The following is a 23,473-nucleotide window of genomic DNA, read 5'->3' on the forward strand; positions in this document are numbered from 1 at the left end:
CTTTAAACACTAAAATTGACCAATTATGAATTTGAACAATGATTTTAAGACTTGATTTTGGCACAATGTGTATATATAGCAGCTGGATGGCATAGTGGTAACACTACTTCCCTCCTGACCAGGGTGTCTGTATCCAATAGGGGTCGCCAGGCTAGGGCCTGCATATTTAATATAATGTATTATTATTCCTTTCAATAGGGAAAGTCAGTGTGAAGTGTTCTGTTTTATTTAGTTTATTATGAATATATTACATGTTAAGGATGATGAAATAATGTTTCCATTGAATCTTTGGAACAAAGACCTGTCCTCTGAAAGACACCATGTCTGAAAAGACAGAATAATGTGACATCCATATGCTAGGAGCAAGGATGTATTTTATTGCTATGGTGCAAAAAAATGTAAAACACTATCATGAAATTTATTAATGAAAGTCTTTTGAGGCATTAAGAAAAGCCATGAATTTTTTCTTCGAAGTATCAGGCTGGCTTCTTCCACCAAATACGTACGCACTGTATCACAATAGAGATGGAAAACAAGCAGCAAGAAAGCAACAATTAAGAAAAAACAAAACCCAGGGGAGGAAGCAGATAAGAGGGAGGGAACAGGAAAACAGCAAGCTGCAAATGTTCTTGTTGTGCAGTGTGGCATGCATCTACACAAACACACAGCAGTTCGACATTTTTAACCAAAAGATTTTTTTTAATTAAAAGTCAATATATATCCAGAAAACCAAAATATACACATTAAATTGAGTGACATATATTTTAGTTTTAAAATTTTGAAAAAAGTGCAAACATCACAGTATCTAAAAGCTTACATATGTGAGTTCTGCTGGACATGACTGAAACATAACGCCAATGAAATACATGACAATTTTACATTTCTATTTAATACTGGAACGCATCCAACCAAATAAATGCATTTTGGCCCATTTTAAAGACAAAGGTCTGATAATCAGGTTTGAAAAAAAGAAAAACAGTCACTCTGGATTCATTTATAAAATATTCACTTATTAATTTACAGTGTGGACAAATGCAATATGGAATTTACCATCTGCACATTAAAACAGTTCAAAAGAAAACTCACTGAGGCTCAACAAGTACATGTTTAAATGACCGAAAATCTAAAGTGCTACTTTAAACAACTTAGGAAGCAGCTATAAAAAAGCATACATGATACAAAATATAAAATAAAAAGCTTATCTAAAGTTCAAAACATCGTCAATAGTATTATATAGCTTTCTTTTTTTTATATACAATAGAACAGTAACCTGCATCTATTCCTGCTCGCAATTTCCGTGTTGGGAATAATTCATAATTATTTCCAACTTACAATTTCTAATTTCACATACGTTAGTTTGAACTTTGACATCCCCCTCCTGTACAACTAGAGCCAGTCTAGCTTTTCTGCAAACGCAGGCTTTAGGCCTGATTAAGGAGTTCCTGAGTGATACTGTCATTTCTTTGCCACGGGCCTAAATTAAAAGAATCAAGTGATTAAATGCCTTTTTGTAATGCAACTTGAGTGAATTATTGATATATAATATTTAGCTAATCGCCACCAAAATTAATTATAACTCAGAATGTGTGACATATAGAGCTATAAATAAACAGCAAATATATTTTGTAAAATGTTTCTTTTTTCTCCTGTTGTAATGATTACTAAATAGAACACAAGCTCAAGAATAAATAATTTAGAGTGAATAAAAAAGGTTTGTACACTCAAAGTTTGAGAAGTTACAGCAGCTGGATTATGTTTGGGAAGGAATACTGACCCATCTTCACTTTTACAGTTACACAGCAGGTCATATTTGTGTTTGCCCGTACAGCTAACTTGTGCTCGTTACTACCGAGTTACAGAGTTAAGAAACGTAGGATATATGGAGAACCTGCTGTACCTTTTTTTTTTAGCTGTAGCTCATATTCTCCTGCAGTTACCACCCCTGACAGACACATTTCATCAGAACACTCCTCCAGGAGAAACGTCCTGGTCAACCTCCAGCTCCTCCATCACTGGTGGTATACTGGCATTATTTTTACATTCAAAGTCCGGCTTCTGCATCTTTGTTCATTTAACTCTTCTCCTGGGCCTGGAGCATGTGCTGCCTGGTAGATCCGGTGCTGCTGCTGCCAAGACCAGAGCCACCAGCCTGCTTCTGCATCCAGTCCAGCATGCAGAATCGCAGCATCAGGAAGAAACCTGTGAGCGACAGACGAGAAACCAAGATTCAAAATGGATTGTTTTTACTCAGTTGCCACAGTATCTGATTGTTTTAAAAAATCTTTGACGTGAGTGTGATAGGGACAGAAAATTTGCAGTAAATATGCTAGCAGGAAACGAGCATGATTTGCAGTAAGAATAAGTCAGTGCCAAAACGTTCTCAGATATACTACATAAAAAATGAGCCTTTAATATCTGTTATTTGCAGTAAATGCCACCACAGCTCTGGAAAACCTCCTGTGTTGTACCAGTGCCAAAGACTTCACGCCCCAAGGACCTCAACAGCTACAGGCCGGTGGCTCTGACATCCCACCTGATGAAGACCCTGGAGCGGTTGGTCCTGGCTCAGCTTCGGCGCCTAACAAGCTCATCACTGGACCCACTTCAGTTTGCCTACCAGCCTGGCATTGGAGCGGATGATGCCGTCATTCACCTCCTACATCGTTCCCTCGCTCACCTGGAGACCGCTGGAAGCACTGTGAGAATCATGTTCTTTGATTTCTCCAGTGCCTTCAACACTATTCTTCCCTCGGTTCTGAAGGACAAGCTGGAGAACTCTGGAGTGGACCATCACCTCACTACCTGGATCCTGGACTACCTCACCGACCGACCACAGTATGTGAGGACTCAGGGCTGTGTGTCGGACAGGGTCGTCTGCAGTACGGGGGCCCCACAGGGAACGGTTCTGGCTCCGTTCCTCTTCACCATCTACACTGCAGACTTCTCCCACAATTCCACCCAGTGCTTCCTGCAGAAGTTCTCTGATGACTCTGCAATAGTCGGCCTCATCACTGATGGGGACGACAAGGAGTACAGAGGACTGACTCAAGACTTTGTGGACTGGTGCCAGCTGAACTACCTCCAGATCAACGCCAGTAAAACCAAGGAGCTGGTGGTAGACTTCCGCAGGCACAAGCATTCTCCACTGCAACCACTGAACATCCAGGGTATGGACATTGAGGCTGTGGACAGCTACAGGTACCTTGGTGTTCATCTGAACAACAGACTGGACTGGACTCATAACTCAGACGCCCTCTATAGGAAAGGGCTGAGCAGGCTGTACCTGCTGCGGAGACTCAGGTCGTTTGGAGTGGAGGGCCCACTCCTGAAGACCTTCTATGACTCTGTGGTGGCTTCTGCTATCTTTTATGGTGTGGTCTGCTGGGGCGGCAGCATCTCTGCTGGGGACAGGAAGAGACTGAACAGGGTGATCCGAAGGGCCAGCTCTGTTCTAGGATGCCCTCTGGACCCAGTGGAGGTGGTGAGTGACAGGAGAACGGCAGCTAAGCTGTCATCCCTGATGGACAACATCTCCCACCCCATGCAGCAGACTGTGACAGCACTGAGCAGCTCCTTCAGTGGGAGACTGCGGCACCCACGGTGTGGGACGGAGAGATTTCGCAGGTCTTTCCTCCCCACTGCTGTCAGACTCCACAACAAAGACTTTAACTGAACAAACACACACATCCACACATGTGCAATAACACTAAGTGCAATAATCTTTTCTGGCATCGTTGTATTTTTACTCAGTTGTATATAGCATTCGTATTCTATTTTTATCTTATTGTATATTTTTATTCTATTTTATTCTACTGTATATAGTATATTATTTTATTCTATTCTGTACAGCTGTGTACTGTATTTATTCTTATTGTATTCTAATTTTTGCGTCATAACTTTTGCACTGTCCACTTCCTGCTGTGACAAAACAAATTTCCCACGTGTGGGACTAATAAAGGTTATCTTATCTTATCTTATCTTATCATTCCTCAGCAGAACAGCTCACTTCACGTGTTTCTAAAATCATTCAAAAGCCTTAAAATATTTTTTTAACTCAAAGATATTGCATAATTTTAATATTTTTTTATTTAAAGAATTTTTGAAAATAAATTATTTTACAGTGTACAGAGGTGAACCAATACACTCGTGTTTTTATCAGCTGCCTGGATGTAGCTGAACAATGACTCTAAAAATGATGAACAGAAAATGAAAAATTATATTCTGTTTTGTAAAAAATAAACCATATTATTTACAACAACTTCTGCTGACAAAAATATAATACAATAAATAATCTGTGGTATCATTTATGTGGTAGTTCTTACAATGATATCATAACGATTCAGTTTAAAAATAATCTTTAATCTTGTTTTACTGTTACGAGACATAGTTTAGTCATTTCTATGCTGCCTGCCTTTGCTTGGATCAGATGGTCTTTGTGTTCGTACCATTCCAAGCTTGTGTGCTAGCAACAAGGAAGTTGCAGAGAATCCTATTCTATACAAACGTACAGCCATTATAAATGCAGATAATGTCATGTCAGCAAACAGCTAGATTGGGCTCTAAATTGTTTCTATGTTTAAGAAAATAATACACCTGTAGGTAGGGTCATTTACAGACGTAGCATTTAGCCACTGCATGTTATATGGCTGGCATAGAACACATTCTGATACCACTATGCAGCAATAATGGGGTTAATAAATCACATATTTGGTGCTGAATCAAAAACAAGCATGCTGCATGTGAGCGGAAACAGCTTTGTCTCTGATAGGCAACAGCAACTGAAGGCCTTGATTAATCATGGCCATTGTCTCATTCCCACACTGATACAATAGGCCACTGGCTCCACATGTACAGTCACAGTGTATGAGCCAACAATGAATATACTCCCATCTAACAACCGACTATAAATAGTTAAAAGCTATAAAAGCACGTGGAGGTTATTCCAAGTCACTTTTTCTTTGGATCTGTGTATTTATTAGATGACAATGATGTAATTTAATGTTGAGAAGCATCATCATCCTCTTTTGACAGCTTTCTGGAATGTATTCATAAATAAGAACAAATGCAAAGTAGTTCATAAACATGAGCTCATCATGTTTGTAAAGCCAATGGCATGTGTCCAAGGAGTCTGTCATTTCCATTGTTTCCATCTACTGTGCTACAAAAACATCTACATAACACACTGAGGTAAAGTTGCATTGTGTTACAGGCTATGTGGTGTTGAGGTACACATTCCTTATTTGCATAAAGTTGAGGTGTAGGGTTCTATATGCAAATTAGGGGTATCCAGCATAATATAATGCCTCTGGAAACTCCCGAAGGATTTTGAAAGATGAAGATGCATGGCATTTCATGCCTCAGTTTAATTTTTTTTTCCTTTTTTCTTTTGCTGGATATTTACAAGTGAGTGGCCATGTTGGTTTTTGTCTGAAAAGCAAAGAGTCCATGTGAGCTGTATTATCAGGAGCAGTTCAGTGTTCGCACAGCTGTAGGAGAATGTATGAGAGTGAGAGCATCTCTCAGTCATCATGACTGTCGAACTGCTCATCTATCACGTGATGGTCTGCAAAATATCCTTATGGTACTTGTCCTTAAGTATAACATCTCATTTTAAACCTGGAGTGTAATCTGGAATCACTGTACAGCAAAAGCACTGACCTTGAAATGAGTTGAGGATACAGGTGATGAAGAGAATAAAGGTAGAAATGGGCTCAAACTTAAGGAAGGCCAGACCCCAAGTGGTCCCATATAAGCAGCTGAGGCCCCAGATGCTGAGAAACGCCACTCGGTTCTGTTTCCATTCATCCCTGGTGCGGATCTGCCTGTAGACCAGGAACAGCATCACAAGGCCAGATGACACCAGGAGGGCCAGAGTCATCATGTTGGTCAAACAGAAAGCTAGCCAGCCTTTATTCTCATTTATATCCATCCAACACCTGGAAAAATCAAACAGTCAGAAGACAAAGAAAAAAAAAATCCAGAATAAAAATGCAAATATAAAGGCCAAATGATGTTCAAAATATGCTCAGCATTTTATTAACGATTCCCATAATCCCCTTGAAATGTTTTGCTGTTGCCTTGAAAGCATGATTTTAAATACAAGCATGTGCTTGTATTTATTCACTTTCCAAATAATTTTAGATCAGATAAGGAAAGGCTTACATCTTATATGGATTCTCAGGGTCTTCGCTTGGTGGCACCTCTATGAGCCCATAAATATCACCTATTGGAGCCAGGATGACAACGGGAACAGCAGGAAGAGCTGGAAAAGAATAATCAAGAGTCTTACATGTGCTTTACCTTTATGTGTCATGAGATACATTTCAGAAATGAAACTCACCAAAACCAACTAGGTTCCAAATGTAGGGCTTCAGACGGGGGGTGAAGACCATGTAGACCAACCAGAAAGTGTGCAACACTTCGATGCCCATCCAGGCGAAGGAGCAGAGGAGGGCGTAGTGAAGTACTGCTCCTACCCAAGTGCACACACTTTCCCCTCCCACGTTAGCCAGGACTCCATTGAAGAAAAAAATCAGGCTGAGGAAGGCGAGGGACACAGCTAAGCCCACATGGATGGGCAAGGACTGCTCCTTTGATCGCCTCCTTGAAAGTTAGTGGAAAGTTAAAATAATAAAATAATAAAAAAAATATCTATATTGTATATTACATTAATAACATCTGTACCTTTTCCTGCAGAGATATATTATAAGAGCAACACAGCTGATCAGAGATACGGCACATCCCAGATATGTAATGACAGTAAGCTCCAGCAGGTGGGGCACTGGTTGACGATTCAGGTCCTGCCATAGGAAACAGTGCAGTGAGCAACATGGCCTTCACAAGACACACTGGTACAATGAAGACTGTTGATTTCTGTGTATCTTTTAAAAATCATTACTAATCTCATCACTATTGGTTTCTGTCTGTTGTTTATTTGTTGTATGAAAAGCAGTGTATCCGCATGTCTCACCACCAGCACAGTGAAGTACGTCAGATGGTTACACTGACACACAGTGTGGTTTACCCCACTCGGTTCTGTCTTACATCCATCCTTCGACCAGTTCACCTGCAGAGAATCTGCAACAGGGAAATATCAAATCAATCCGCATTGCTGAAAATTATGATAAACGAAAATACAGATAAATATGTAAAGTAGCACATAATATTCATCTCTAAATGGTTCCAACCTTTTCTGGTGTCCCATGAAACACATGCCCTTGTTTTTCTTTTCTGAAATAAAGAAGGAGGGGAGAGACATGAGCTGCAATGTCACCACAATGTCAAAGAATATCCACGTCACAGGTGCTTTTATGTGTTGTTGTGTGCATTGCACAGATGCAATAGACAGCCTCATAAATTGCATAAACAACAGTCTGTTTCTGCCAGACATAAGGTTAGAAAAGAAACCTATAAGTGGTTTCTGTGTGTTTGCTGCACCGTGGAGGTAGATATGCAGACGTCACGGAAGTAAAAACCATCTTGTTTGTCTTTTAACAGCATCCACACCTGAGCCACATTTGACAGCCTGTGTGTGTATTGACATCTGTACTGCTGCACATTGCAGTCAATTTCAGCAGTTACTATTTGGTACAGTAAGTGTCAGTTTAAGGAAGTAGCTTTAAGTAATATAAAGTGGGTGGGGAGCGTACTGATACAGGCTAAACGCCACAGAAACACACAAACTTACAGATACGGCTTCATGGTAAAAATCTACATTTTAGTTCCTTTAAAGTTGTTTCCTATTTGCTGCATACATAATCTGGCTTACTGTGTATCGCCATAATGCTAAAGAATGTTTAGATCACAGTTAACATAAAAACAGGGAGTTTCATGTGTCACCATGACTACTTCACAGAAACTATGCGCATTAAGACCGCAGTCTATTTTTGCTACACATGGTTTCTGTGCTTGTTGCACCTTTGAGGTCAACAGGCTGATATTACAGAACTTAACAGCATTTTGCTTTTGTTTTCTGCACCTAAGCCATATTTGTCACCCTGAGTGTTTACTGATATTTGCACTGCAGCACATTGCAGTCAATTCAGCAGTTACTATTTGGTACAGTAAGTGTCAGTTTAAGGAAGTAGCTTTAAGTAATATAAAGTGGGTGGGGAGCATACTGATACAGGCTAAACGCCACAGAAACACACAAACTTACAGATACGGCTTCATGGTAAAAATCTATCCTAATGGGTTCAGGCAGATTTCTGATGATCTCGTTCTCCACCGTGATTTCCACCACATCATTGATAGGCTTGGCAGTTTTGTGAGCCTCCTGAAACAAACACACACAACTTGACCTTCATCTTACACAATGCAGCATAAATATTTGCACACAAAGCAACAAAAGTATTCCAGATAGAATCGCAAATGTGAACACTGGAAAAAATTGCAGGCTGACAGCTAAATAAGGTCACCTGAAATCCTGTCATATGTGCCTGTATCGACTGAAGGCAAACAGCCTTACCTGTAACAGGGAGATGTTCTTGAAGAAAGTGCAGGCTACATTGCTAACATTTTTCACAGCTTGTTTTAAGGCAGCAGGGAGGTGGACAGTGATATTGGACTTGACAGGTCTACCAGCAATGGCCTGGAAAAGACAGCACATATAAGAACTGTGAGTTTTTACAATGTAAGCAAAACCTGCTTCACTCTGCAGCTCTGCTTGTGGCTCTGCTTTGAGATTGTTGGGTTACTAAATGACTCTATTTTAGGGTCGTTTAGAGGAAAAAAAAAGTCAGCTTTCAACACCATCCTGTAATGGTCAGTAGAATGCTGCCATCAGTCACTTTTATGTGACTAACCTCCCACCCTATTTTCTGTACTACATCACTTCTCCCCTCTACTTGCATGAATACTCTAGGTTATTCAAAAATGTGCTGTAAAGTAAGTCTGGATTAAAAATGGAAGCACACAGTCTCAGATGCAAAGAAGGTTTTTTGCTAATGTCAGCAGTGCAAACTCTAAAAATATGAATCTTCATCCCAGTCGTATGACTGAAAGTGAAACCTCACTTCTGCAGATGTGTGATTCAGGTGAAACCTACAGAAACCTAATAATTGGATTTAAGAGGTGATATTACTCTGCAGAGCGGGACATTTTTGTGTGTCTAAGGAGGAAAGGTTGCATTTCATCACAGCCTGAGCACTAAAGAAAGCAAAGGTAAGGCTAACTTCATTCTTCACTCCTCCAGTTTTTAAACTCATTACTACACCAAATAATAACTGACACTACTGAGTGTACACAAATCCAAAACCTGACATGTTTTCTGCCCTCTGTGTTCCTCTTAACCTATAAAAATATATCTGTGTGCCACAGTGGGCGACATAAATGAATTACAATGAACTGCAAATGTTTTTTTGAAAAATAATTGAAATTTAATAAATTTCATTTTGTTTCAGTATAGTTTATTACAAATAAAATTTTGTTCAATTTTATCTTTTTTATAATGTAGCTATAATTAAATGAGATTGTAAGATGAGGTAGTTCAGAACAGTAACACTGCAATACAACAGCTGACACACTATCACAAAGAGCATCCACTCTCTAAAAATAAATCATCAAAGCCTTCTCACACTGGTTGGTTTGAAAAAGAAAAGGTTAATCTGAAGACAAGTCTCTTTAACTTTTGTGTGTTTGTCTTACAGGTGATGTGACGCTGTGGCCTTTGAAATCTTCCTTCATCTCCACATCAGATTTGTGAGCGTATGGAGGCTCAGCACACCTGGACACAAACATCAGGCACAGCCATGATTATAAGTTTGTCATGTTTCATTTGAATGGAGCAATATTACATCAGACAGCTAATGTCTTCACTCCTCGTTTGTAATCAAAGTTTGTGTACTTCAGTCTACAACATCCTGCCATGATATCCCTGCAATAAACTGGTGCATGTGAGGAAAAGAGAGGAAATTACTTGTTGGGGCCGGATTCCCGTTTCGCCTGTTCACATAATTCTGCTGCAAAAACAGAAAAGAAGAGAAAGTTCTGATTCTGACATGCTGCACTTGATAACAGAAATCTGAAATGCTGGTTCAGCAAAGCTAAATATGAACAACATTACAGACAAACTGAGTTATTGGAACAAATAAAACAGTACAGAACATCAATTTTATTTTTTGCTAAATATATTTCATTCACAGATTTTCTATCAAGAATATGCTGACACAATATGTGTAATCTTCCTTACTGTAGTTGGTGGAATGTGCTTGAAAGTTGTACGCCATCCGTGTTTTGTCGGTGATGAAATCATGATTAATCTCGGTATTGAGGATGCCGTAGTCTGCTTCTTGTGTGTTTTGGCCATCACTCAGGTCAGTGCAGCAGTTACCCTGCAGGCTTGCAGGTGAGCACAGAATAAGCTTCTTCTCTCCTACCTGAACATCACAACAGGAAAAACAAAAACAAAAAACAGAAATTATCATAATAATCTTGAATTTAGCTAGTGTAGTGTATGCAGTGTACAGAACATCATATAAATTTTACATTTTGTTATATGGCTTTTAGAATGTGGTGGTGGTATATTATTATACACATGTGCTTTTTCCACATCTTTCATTTAACTACCTCACGCTCATTTTTAGTTGAGTTCTCCTGAACTTTAATGTTATTGAGTAAAATAATGGGTGTCAAATGATGAAACAAAAAAAAAAATAGCATTTAGAACCCACACTTAAATTTAAAAATTGTTATCACTTACTGTCAGCATTAACTGGTCCAGCAGTGGCTCCCAGTCCAGACAGAACTTGATGTCCTCCCCTGACTCAAGTCCAAGGTGCTTGAAGGTAATCACTTCAGATCGCCTACACTGGGCTGTGATCTGCCCGTTGATGGACAGAAAGCTCTCATTGGCTGAAATGGAGATTCCTTTACAGCCAGTAGAGATGTTGAGGTTCAGGCTCAGGGGGTTGTTGCCATGGTGCCATGTGCCGCAAAAGTTCCAGTCCAGGTCATTGTCATTGTTACTGGAAACTGTTAAAATACAGCACACAGTATTAAAACATAATTAACACATTTAGCTAATTGGTTCTCCCACTTGTTTTGAAAATGAAAAATTTCGTCTACTTCACAATGGTATTAGTGACCAGTCCAGATGATAAAAACAACCCTCTTGCTGCACTCTACTGTATGTGCTTTCATCCTGGTGGTAGTTTAAGGGCAGGGATTATTCAAGAGAGAGAAGTTAAGCATTTCTAAAGTAGACCTCTTGCAGGGACTTTGCAATGTGGACTACAAGTGCTCAAATAATATTTTTCACTTCTCTTCACTGAGGTGATTTAAATATTTGTGGTTTGAAGCTACTGGGAAACTTAGTGGGTTGTATTGCAGTTCTATAGTACTGAGTGTTTCCTAGCATGTTGTCGCTATATTATTTTCCTCCTCCAGGGCTTTGCTTTGGTTACATGACTGAAAGCAATGAATACTACACCTCCGCATTCAGTAACACAATCCTGCCATCTACCTGCATTGTTTGCTAAAATGTCACTACTTTGGCTAGACTTTAGGTTCAGGGCAGAAAACTGACATGTAAATGAATGTGTGTCTGCCAGCACTTGGGTAATAGGTCACAGTTACAATTTACAAATTTTAAACTTATGATCAGTTCATGAGCTCGGCGTTGCATTGATTCCTATTGGAGCCCATGTGTCCTGCCTTGCTTTATGATACTGACCGAAGAGTTCTTGTGGTAGTGGAAGCTTTAACTCTCCTGTGTCAGCAAAGTATTTCCTTACTATCTGAGGCACTCTAGTTGTCTAATGCTCACAAACAGAGGTCACATAGAGAAAAATACTATAAAGGAAATGCTATGAAAAACTGATAATCTAATATATTTTTGAGAATTCTGTCATGTTCATTTAATGTCTCTTCTAGAATATCTATAAAAAGGGCAACATAACGTATAATGTAGGAAGTGGCACAACATGAATGCAGTTTGCTTTATGATGAACAAGATAAAGTATCTCTAAGATCTTACCAGTGGTGAGGATGATTAAGAAGAGCGCAAACTTCAGATTATCCATCGGCTGCAGCTCGGTTGCTAACACCTGTTCTGCAGAAATACAAAAAGTGAAACGGTTTTAAAAGGGGAACAAATTTATAACTGCGTAAATGCTTATGCAAGGAGAACAGCAATTTAGCACCATTAAAATCAGTGGCTAAAACTGTGTGTGTGTGTGTGTGTGTGTGTGTGTGTGTGTGTGTGTGTGTGTGCATGGTTAAATGAAAGAGCACAGTGTTAATTTGCAGCCAATTTTAACCACATATAGAAAATGTTAGAACAAATAAAAAAAGCATATCAATTACATTCTTTTTACATGAAGTCATAAAAAAACGAAACAAAAAGTTCCCAGTTTAATGTAATGACATTTTCTTAGTGATACCATTCTCATTTGGACGCCTGGTTTGTTATCTGTCCTTATATATCAGTGAACACAAATGAGTTCAGCCTCAAAATAAACACAGCGACCTTTCTAAGCTCTTATCAATGGAAACAGTCTTCCCCTTGTAACGGGAATGAGAACACATACACATGCATCAGCAATTCAGTCTTTCCATAACCCTACAGTGAGCTGCTTTTCCTCCAAGGTCAAGTGCTGAATAGTCAAGCAAGCTTATACTGACAGTTTCCATGTCCACCACCAGTTAGTGTCTAAAGCAGAAAAATATACAACTGGGAATTTTCTTTGAAAAAAATCCACTTTGCATCATATTAGAGAATCACATGACTGTCAACAGACGGACATGTCTCAAATAACCACAAATGCATTTTTGTCATTTTCAATTTCAACCAAAGACGGAAACTCATCCTAGTCTGGTGTCATTGCTTTACATCACCACATCCAGACAAGCTCATAGCGTGGAAGTTAAAACCTAACAAATACTAGATCTGTGACCACGTCGCGTGGGTTTACTGCATGGTATGCGTGACAGTGAGAATGTCTGGAAAATAATCAAAAAAGCAGACAGGAACCTGTTGAACCACAGACAAAGCAGGCAGACAGACAGAAAAAAGAACAATAGAAAGACAGGGAAATATCACACTGCATATCCTGAGAGGACAGCTTGCTATTTATAACACCCACACTCGATACTTGAGAAAGATATAAGCCTTGCACAACCCACCCATTAATGCACAGAGACATACAAATAAGCAAACAAACACACACAAACAGGAGGTTTATTTGATGAACACACAAAATGCTACCTTACTTTTTTGCATTATGCGGCACTTTCACTGATGCTCTATTGGCCTGGCTTCAGTTTTAGAGTTTGATAAGTCGGTGATGTTAACATGCTCAGTTCTTTGTTGTTTTTTTGCCTCTATATCTTCCTCTTTCCTCCCTTTTCCTTCTCTTGACACCCAAATTGGTCAATGCAATTGGCTGCCCCTCCCAAGGCCTGGTTCTGCTTGAGGTCTCCTCGTGTCAAAAGAGAGTTCTTCACCCCCACCATTGCCATATACTTACTCATAGAGGATGTCTGTTGTTAGGATTCTCTCTATAAAAACAGTAGGGTTTTTAGCTTACAGTACAAATTGCCTTGAGATAATAATCTGTCATGTAAATAAAGTCATATTGAATTAACTGCATTTTCTTATATATACCAACATGAGAATGCTCTAAATTTTAGAGCGTTAGTCTGTTCTATCGTTATCTGTGTCACATGTCTTCACTATGGTCATCCCAGTCAACACACAAGCCTCACCACTTGTTACTCAAGCATTTAGTTTGAGAGCGACAGCTGAACATTAGCTTTCCTGTGAAGATGCCACGTCACACCAGCCAGTTCTCTCAGCTGCGACACTTCTTGTGATGCAGAACTGTGGTTTGACATAAGATATCTTCTTGAAATGAAGCCAAGAAGACAATATCAAAATATCCCACAGTTTACTTTTCAGTTCAGTTATCTAACACAAAGACGTGTGAAAATGAAACCTTTGTATTTTCCGTGTCAAAGTGTGGTTTTGGCATTTCGTTCTCTGATAATTTAAAAGTGACAAAAGCAAAAAAGTTGCTAAGGTGTAACTTCAAGCGGTGCATGCTTGAGAAACTAATGTGTAATATAGTGACCTGCCAGGAAGGAGTGCAGTAATATTTCTCTGCCTCAGTTAAACAGATATTGTAGTTTAAAATATGTTACTGTCTTTTCATTTATCAAGGCTTTAGGATCTTTAGAAAACTTATTTATCTGAATTACAACTTTTACTAGAATAGCATGATACAATATGATATAATAACATGATTCATTGTGGAGCTCTGTATCATAATTTCAGCCTCTATGTCAGGAAAAAAGTGATTTATGAGATATTGAAAACGATGTGATTGGTGGTGTCAATTTACTGTATTTTTTCCACCCAACTATCTCTACGGTTAACCTTGAATGGTCAGAAAAAGAGAAAATATCCACTGAGCGGCAGTTCTCTGTGTAAAAATATCTTGTTGTTCAGAGGAGGAGCTTGCTTTGAACTGATAAGAAGGCAACAATTACTCAAATAACAATCCACATATGTTCACCAAAGGTAGACGATAAACTGTTGCAATAGTTTGATGGGTGAGAATTTGGTGTTAATAAAAGCATTCTGTCCTGTATCAACAGGTCAGCAGGTCAGAGTGGTAGTGGTAGAGTCTTTGTACATAACTTCCAAAATGCCACTGACTCCCTGAGTATTGTTGCTATGGTTGTCCATCCCTTTACAATCACAGAACAGCCATCATCTAATGACTGATTTCAGGATGATGATGCACCGTTTCACAAATTCAAATGGCCTCTTCATTCACTAGATCTTAATCCAACAGAGCACATGCAAAATGGGAGATTCACATCACGCATTTGCAACTGATAAGTCTGCAACAACTGTGTAATATCATCATGTCAATATGCTCCAACACATCTGAGGAATGTTTTTTTGTTGAATATGTTACAACAGTTCTGAAGGCAAAAAGGATCCAACCTTGTAACACCAAGGTGTGCTTAATGAAGTGGCTTAAGAAGAAGTAAGCTTGAGCATGGGATAATTGCTGTTATCAGTGTGTCTCATGAGAGAGACATCTGTTAAGGAAAAACATCAATTCCATCGGTCTGTTTCATGTATGTTATTACAACGGAAACGAAAGCTCAAGAGACCAAAGCTTTGATGAATCTTCAAAAGCAGTAAGTGATGAGCTTGTTTGGTGGCCCTTGTACCATGGTACCATGCTAGGACAGAAATGAGCTGTTGTGGTACCTTAACCTAAACACACACCTCTGTCTCTCCTGGTGGACTCGGAGGAACAGGAGTCCCTCCCTCTGTAGATACAAAAGGATCATTCTAAGGTTATAAAAACACGACAATAGTGTCATCAAAGTCCTACATATGACCTTTACACCTACACACCAATTTGGACTTTTTCGAGCTAAAATTCCCAAAATGATCCTTCCACAAAACCCTAATTTAGTTTGGCTCAAAATGTCAGCTGATCTCCTCCTACATATATACATATAAGCTGAAATAATGAAGTTGTGAATAAACATGGGTGTGGTTACTTTGTCAGCTGTTCCATTTCTCATGAAAGTACATTTTAGAAACTACCCATATCATCAAAGAGAGTTCCTATTTATATAAATAAATAAATAAATAGGTAAGAAGGCCAATCTTGAGGCTTTAAAATGTTTGTCTTAATTTGTTATGTCTTATTGTTTGCATCTTCATAATAGAGTCCATGGTCCCAATACGTACTTAACACAATCCCCAAACTTTAAATTTAGAGTTGGGGTGAAATATCAGGTGCATCGCAGTGGTGATGAATTCACACACAGCATTAGTGTATGATTTGTAGCAGCATCACCCACGAACTGCTCATTACAGTTTTCTCATTATATCTACGAAGAGATCAGAGGTTAAAAATAAATGGCCACTGTCACCACACCCAGAGCTACAAGAGTGAACACACACTGTAAGCTTAGTTAAGGTGACAATGATGCCTATTATCAAATCTTTTATGTGCAATTATATAATTGGGTTCGAGTCTTTGCAAAGTTTAAACAAATATATCCACTCTCTCTTACACAATATTTCAGCTTGTCGTGTAAACTATCTCTAATTCTGCACTCACTCTCTATTGTTCATGTACACTGGCCAGGGATCAATTCAGCACAAGAATTTCCCCTTTTCTTTCACTTCCTATGCTTGTGTGAATGTGGGTGTGAAAGAGATGCAATGACCAAAGCCTGGCATACGTGGAAGTGTGTTAGTGAGACGCAGTGCTCGCATACCGTAGCAGTCTTAGAATTTCTCACCTTTCAGCACAAAGACTCCACACATCCAGAAACTAAATTCACTCCATTTGTCACTCCTACACATTTATAAGATGATATGATAAGAGCCTTTGCCTCAGCATTTATGTGAACACATGCATCCATTCAAACTACCCACAACTGTGTTAACGAGACAACACTTGTGATTCCCCCGTCTGCTTGATTCTGTTTTCCTGTAATGACATATGTGGGTCTGACTCACCTGCCTATATGAATCATCTTTACAAGTTCTCACACTATGGCACAAAAGTCAAAACAATGTGTGACACAGATGGCAGAAAATGATACCAGACGGAGTACGCAATCTGTGTTCCAAGGTACATGGATATGTAACACTTTTATATTTGCTAGTGAATTATCCAAACCTAATATATTTTGCCACAAAAGTTTGAAACGTTTCTGCTCATCAAGGCCGACTGTCTTTGCCGTTCTTCATTCTCATTCATCAAACATAAACTACACTGAGAAGTGGACATGAGAAGTCTGCAACAAATGCGTTATGCTATTGTGTCAATATGGACAAAAATCTCTGAAGATTGTTTCTCTAATGTTTAACACGCAAATTTTAGGCAATCTGAAGGCCCGAGGGCCCAACCTTGAACTACCAAGGTGTTAGTAATGAAGTGGCTGTGAAGCTTGAGGTAGGGCTGCTCGATTATGGCAAAAATGATAATCACGATTATTTTCACTGAAATTGAGATCTCGATTATTTGACGATATTTATTTAACCCTTTAAGACCTACCATAGAACCAAGTCCACCAGAGCTTATATTATTTTTTTTTACATGCTGTAGTGCCATTTTTGGGAGCATTTCAAGTTGCTATACAACTGTTATAGCCCATATTTTAATAATATGTATGCATTAAGTCCATAGTAATTACATTAATTACAAAAAAGTGCAATAAACTACAAAACAATTGAAAATCTTTTTTTTTTTTTTTTTTTTACATATATTTCTACTTGGGGAAATTTAAGAGGCTTATCCCTCAAAACTTTAAATACAAAAAAGTTGCAAAACATAGTTTCCCACCACAGTAAATTTATTTTGAGTGTCTTCATAGTTTTATTTTGGAGATACATCAATTTTTATATACTGCAGGAAAAACAAAAAACAATCCTATGATGCAAATTTGCAAAGAAAGCAGCATGTGCATCAAAATAAACTATTTCCAGCAGTGCAATTCGAGTTCTAAGCATCACAGAAACTATTCAGAAAAGTCAAACATGACTTATAAAAACACCAGTATAGGCTTTTAAGGCCTACAAGTAAAAAACTACATTTTCCGTGAAAATGAAGTCGGTTTCGGACAGGAAATGGCGGACATGCGATAGTTCGCGTTGACGTCTTGTTCAATGTGGGAAGTGTTACGAACAGCTGATCGGATCGGCAAAGCGTGTTTCTGGAATATTATTTTTTTGTTCCTGCAAGCGCTTTTTATGCAATTTTTGCAAAGCTTTATGTGGAAGGGAACCGTGACCGAGGACAAGCTGATGGCATAAGATGTAAGTACAACTCCTCTGGTTTCATATGCAAAACAAATTATTGCGCTAGCTTACGCGGTTCAGGTTCTACAGGGATTTAAAGGGTTAACAATAACAATGTATTGAATAATGACTTTAAAAAATAATATAAAATAGTGTGCAAATACTGATAACAGTGCAAATGTTTGCAATATAAAAAATAAATGAAAAATGTAAACATCTATGTTTAGTGAACTTTGCAGTGTTGCTCTCAGTTACGACACTGTAGCAAAGTGTACACACTATGTCTACTTGATCCACGTCAAGTAGAACCCATAATGTTTCCACACCACTGAAGTTTTTTTTCTTTTACCTCTCTTTTCAACCAACGGCAGTCACTCTCCTCCCCAAATAACTTCTGCATAGCTTTCCGAGCTTCCCTTGGGTCTTCTTAATTGTTGTGACACATGTTGGAAATGCAGAGAGGTGCGCTTGATTTGCCACACGGAGCAGCGTGAGAGTAAAGCACGAGGGAGGGGCTAATAATCGGCTCAGTCATTTTTAATGATCGTTGAAAGCCCAGATCGTAATCGTGATTAAAATTCGATTAATTGAGCAGCCCTAGCTTGAGGATAGGTAATTGTAATAATAATAAAGAGACAAATCTGTTTCAAAAATCCAGTAGTTTAAATTTGTTTTATGTATGCCTTTACAATAGAGACTACCGCTTGGTTATCAAGCAGGGTTATAGTTGTTATACTTACAGTTGCGGTGTATGTTTGGTAGCAGTTTACTACCACAAATACACTGTGCTAGAGTACCAATAAATCTGCTGCGGTTGTACTTTGACCTACATAACCAACCTGGTTTACGCTTGTACTACAATATAAGGTAGTCTAAGGTAGTGATCAACATTGTGGCCAGCGCTTCCAACTGTATGGGCTGCGTTGACAGCAATGTGTAGTTACCTTTCTAGGCAGGCATAATCTTGTTTTGGTTCTGGCATATGTGAAAACGAAGTACTGACTACTGGTACTTTTTGGTGTGGGTGATATAAAGCAAAAGAACGAAAACCAAAAAAGTGCCATCTACATCTAAATCAGACACATGGACTTATTTTTTTCTTACAAGGGCAAGACAAAGTAGATGGATTTGTAAAGAGTACTGTATGATAGTAAAAAGTCTGAAAATAATCAGCCATGGATGCCAAAGTAAACACTAGAGCTACCTCCCAATTCAGAGTGAGCTAAGAAGATAACATATCGATCACCTGGTCTTGATGAAGACAATGGGATCCAGATATTTGACACCATCTCAATGCTTTTTCATGTATACAGCCACACCTAGGTTCTACAGAGAAGGGAAGTGCAAAGTTGAGGAAAGGTACAGCAGAAAGGGTTGCATTAACCTGACACATGTGGACATCACAGGCACTGGATTCATACAACACCTCACATCTCAGAAATGGTGATCACTCTCTAGGTTCAAGACTTATTTAATGGTACAATAGTCTACATGTTTGCATTGAATTGGTAAGTAAATAGAAAGTATTTTAGTTAGTCAGTAAACTGGACTAGATTGCAATAGAAAAAGTTCAGTTTGTCAGGTGCATGCAACTTTAATTACAAGTTTGAATAAACTGTGTTGGTCAGTCTGGCTGATTAACAATCACACTTTGCTGTAGAAAAAAATGACTGAAGACATCATTTGCAACAGAAAATATATGATAAAACACAATATATCACAATAACTTATTGCAATATTTAGCAAAAGTATCAGAATCACAATAAATTGTATCATTGAGTTGGGTATTATGATAATATTGCCCCTTTGGGTCTTTGGTAATTCACACCTCTAGCAGATGAACTGAAACGCGTTGCATCGCCTCAGACAAAGACCTGTGCAATGTGGGCTAGATGTTAAGTGTGTTGTGTTATTTTGGGACACAGCCCACGCCACGACTTCTAGCATCTATGCAGCACACACATTTGCTAGATATAGCCATAACTGAGCAACGAAGTATACCAAAAGTATCTTAATGTAAATGCGTGTGACAGACTTATCTTCTAGTGAATTATAATTTACTTGTCAGTTGGGTTGATTTTCAACCAAACACGAAAAGATGAAGCTCTGACGACAGTAGACGAAACTGCTAGGATCAGCATTTCAGCGTTGCCACTGAGGGCATGCTAGGATGCTCACATTAGCATTTCTCTTCAAAAGTAAATGTTTATTTCATATACACATCTCACAAGACTTAGGTATCACATTATACAATTCACTTGTGAAAAGGGGCAACATTTACATTTTTAGTCTATTCTTAGTTTAATCTTTCATGAGTTAATGAGAATGTTTTCTACAAATGATAAGCACCTCCTATTAAACCCTTTGATATACGTGACCTGGTTTCAGTAAAAGTACCTTGAAAATACCATTTCCTGTCATTCTCAAAGATTTAAAGTACCTCAGGGTAACATTTTCTGTCACTGCTTTTCATGTCTGTCCTTCTATTCTGCTGACTAGTCACCTGAGTTAAATATGTGAAAAAAAAAAACGACCCATCCAGTTTCACCATTTCTTTTACCCTCAGTCTTGGAACAAGCTGGAGCATTTTAAATTATAGACATATTAACATATTTATTATGAATGTGCCTTTAAAGTAGCCTGAGTTTGTTTCCTGTGGCAGTTTTCAATCTAAATTCACCCCACTCGTCTACAAGCAGCAGAGTGAAGCAGCAAAGAATGTGCATGGAAGAAGAGTAAGCCAGGGAACAAAAGCTGCTCTTTGTTGTCAGGCTTTAGAGCTGAAGTGACAGCGAGCATGAATAAGGGTCAAAGACCACTGGCTGATTCAGAGGCTGGTTCAGCCAGTGGTTAAAAGAACTGTGCACACCCATACTGACAGCTTACACTTACAAAGCTGTCACTTACTTTTAAATTAGAATATTCGCTGATTGCATTGAAACGTACGTATGTGTTTGGATTTACTTATTTTATGGCTCTATATGATTTTTCATCAAGAAAAATGACAGAATCAATTAAGGGACAAAAAAGGGGTCCTTAATAAGCATTTCAAGCCTTTTCTAACACTGGCTTAAATGGTGCTGCTAGGAGGAGACTTCACTGGGCTACACTTTTGTGCAACCGTTTCCTAAAAGATAAGACGTTTTTGTTTTTCTGAAGCACATTACATGAAGCAACGGGCCCAGCAGTGCTGCTGCTGTCATGTTGATTTACAGCACTAACGCTGAGCGGCTACTGAATGAGTCTCAAAGTGAGATTCTATTTGTAATAAGTTGTTTGTTTTTTCTCATCTCACCACATGCAGCAGACACTCAACTAAACCCCAGGAAAGCTGAGTCAAAGCAGGAATGCGGAGATATTTTTCAAGGTTAGGTGGAATATGGGTCGTGGGGAATGTTCCTGAGGGTACATTTGCATTGGACCTTGCATACCTTCCCATAGCACCACAGTGATGCAGGGTGCATGTCTGTGCATGTGATTACATGGCTCCTTTATCTGTATCTCGACATACTCTGCGAGGAAATTGGAGGAGCAGGTGGAATGCTGCACACATTTCCTTCGGGGATATGAATAAATCAATAAAACAACACACATACGAACTCTGGCACGGACAAAAGACTGCATATTATTAAGTCTAAATCACCCCCAGTGTGGCCTTAGGTGATCGCCAAGGGCTTTGGTTCGCCATCAACGGCTTTCTTTTCCTCATTATTAAAAAAAAAGAAGTCAGCACAAAGGAGAAGCGCTTTCTGCAATGAGTCACACAACCACAGCAGCATTTGCATTTCTCAAGATGAATGGTTAAAAAAAATACCCTTCTCATTTGTTACTTTATCACTTTCAGTTTCCAGTAGTTCTCATATCTGCATGTGCTGCTTTATCTAATTTAATTTGGGCCATTGCCCATCTTCTGTTGTTCAGGAGTTTTTTTTTTCTACATGAGTGAAGTCTTTTGATTGTGCATCTCATCACTGACAGGAAACCGCACGCTACAGCTGTAAGGAGAGCAAGTTCGAGCTGTTATCACTACCTTTGATGGCTGCCTTCAGGCAGCAGCATGAACCCAGACATCACCTCTTTGTACAGATACAGGCTGAGAGAGGTGAAGAAAATGGTAACCAATGTCACAACCTTTTTACTGTAAACAGCGCACTGATGTATTCCTAGCTCAAGCACGCACATAAGCAATGAAAAAAGAAATTAATGTGAAATAAACAAGGCAAAATAACACATTAAAAATGGGTCGACCACTGTTAACCAAGCCATTTATAATAAATACTAACACTGAACCACCATTATTATCTTACAGGGCATGTAACAAATGAGCCTTAGTATCTCTCTCCTTTTTAATGTTTTTGTAAATTAATTATCACTTTATAGCACAAAGATTATTTAGTAAGATTATTTTAGTTTATATTTTATTCACAAAATGTTTTCATAAATTAATTGAGGTGCAAATGTATATCAGAGATACTCAAACGCATACATAAATAGATACACACACGTCTATCTAGCTATCTATAATGTGATATATACATATCTCTCTGTCTCTCTATACACACGCACACATACACATATATATATAGAGAGAGCGAGAGATAATGTGATATATACATATGTGTGTGTGTTTAACTTTAGCCTAGGTTTCTAAAGCCAACCAACATATGCAGCATTATTCTTCCATGAGCGCGTAGGCTTACCTTGAATATTTCCCCCGTCAGTATTCGAGGTTTCAGGTCTCCTCGTGAAAATCACCACCACGCTTTATGATGTTCAAAGTCTTCACCTAACACTTTCGCCCACTGTTCCACTCGCAGTGAACCCACTAAAAATGGAAAAGTGTAGTTCCACACGCCCGGGATTCTCCAATCAAAGAAGCGAAAATGTTAACCGGGATAAGGAAAAGTTCATCCTGGACCGTTGCTGCTATTTTTTTTTCCCGGTAATTGCGGCAGCAGCAGTTCGAAACCGTGAAAACGTTTTTTGTTTTGTTTTTTAAAGGAAAGTGAGCGATTAAAAAAAGTGTCCCAGTAAAACGATAATTGAAGCCGACCACCGCGAAGCCTGTCCACAGATAACTAGGTGTCCGCGCCGGCAGCTGTCGAGTTTACTATAATAAGGGAACTTTTCCTTTAGACTTTCAAAATAAAACCTAAGCAAAATAAATAAATAAATAATAATTAAATAATGCAAAAAACTAATCTTGTAATCTCAGACAGATTCTATGTGTTTGTTAAAAGCATATGCATCTTTAAAAAAAACAAGAACTAAATTTAGCCATAGAGTAATTTAGTTACCTATATTTTTTAGGAAACTGAACTTGACTAAGTTTCAATTTCACACTTTGGTCATTGGTGCTTTTATTTTGAAGCCACGCAATTTTGTCCGTATTTCTCTCTCCCTCTCTTTAAAATTCCGAGTTTCACTTGACTGCTGTCACAGCAGCAAGGTGTTCAACGGAAAGCCAGACAGAGTGACTATCCCTGGATCTTGGGGGGAGGGGGGGAGCAGAAGAGAGCGAGAGAGAAAGAGAGGGCTGAACTGAAGAGGACAGGCGAGAATCCAATTACTCATTCTACTTCTAAGAACATTCTCAAGGGGACAAACCTCAGCACTGCATAGCTTTATTGAATAACTACCCACTTAATGCGATTGTTATTGGCATATAGACATTTATTACATTATGCTTTGTTA

The 23,473-nt window shown here is 38.7% G+C and overlaps 1 protein-coding gene across 3 annotated transcripts; it reads right to left on the minus strand.

Moving 5' to 3' along the window:
• Nucleotides 1-513: 513 nt before the first annotated feature.
• Nucleotides 514-22,868, minus strand: adgrg1 (adhesion G protein-coupled receptor G1). Of its 3 annotated transcripts, none has more exons than XM_024804348.2 (15): nucleotides 22,480-22,868; nucleotides 11,975-12,049; nucleotides 10,700-10,971; nucleotides 10,190-10,376; nucleotides 9,917-9,956; nucleotides 9,646-9,724; nucleotides 8,468-8,590; nucleotides 8,159-8,275; nucleotides 7,188-7,230; nucleotides 6,971-7,077; nucleotides 6,685-6,800; nucleotides 6,341-6,603; nucleotides 6,163-6,262; nucleotides 5,659-5,936; nucleotides 514-2,199 (listed from the first exon to the last, which is right to left on the minus strand). In XM_024804348.2, exons 2-15 carry the CDS (start codon nucleotides 12,018-12,020, stop codon nucleotides 2,072-2,074), a joined length of 1,899 nt encoding a protein of 632 aa, XP_024660116.2. In that variant the 5' UTR covers nucleotides 12,021-12,049; nucleotides 22,480-22,868; the 3' UTR covers nucleotides 514-2,071. The 3 variants fall into 3 exon arrangements, with proteins under 3 accessions (XP_024660116.2, XP_024660104.2, XP_024660110.2); XM_024804336.2 differs by having other exon boundaries at nucleotides 515-2,199; nucleotides 9,917-9,959; nucleotides 22,480-22,543; XM_024804342.2 differs by having other exon boundaries at nucleotides 516-2,199; nucleotides 9,917-9,959; nucleotides 11,975-12,044.
• Nucleotides 22,869-23,473: the final 605 nt, after the last annotated feature.

Source organism: Maylandia zebra, linkage group LG1 (genome assembly GCF_041146795.1).
Source record: "Maylandia zebra isolate NMK-2024a linkage group LG1, Mzebra_GT3a, whole genome shotgun sequence".
Classification (NCBI taxonomy): domain Eukaryota; kingdom Metazoa; phylum Chordata; class Actinopteri; order Cichliformes; family Cichlidae; genus Maylandia; species Maylandia zebra.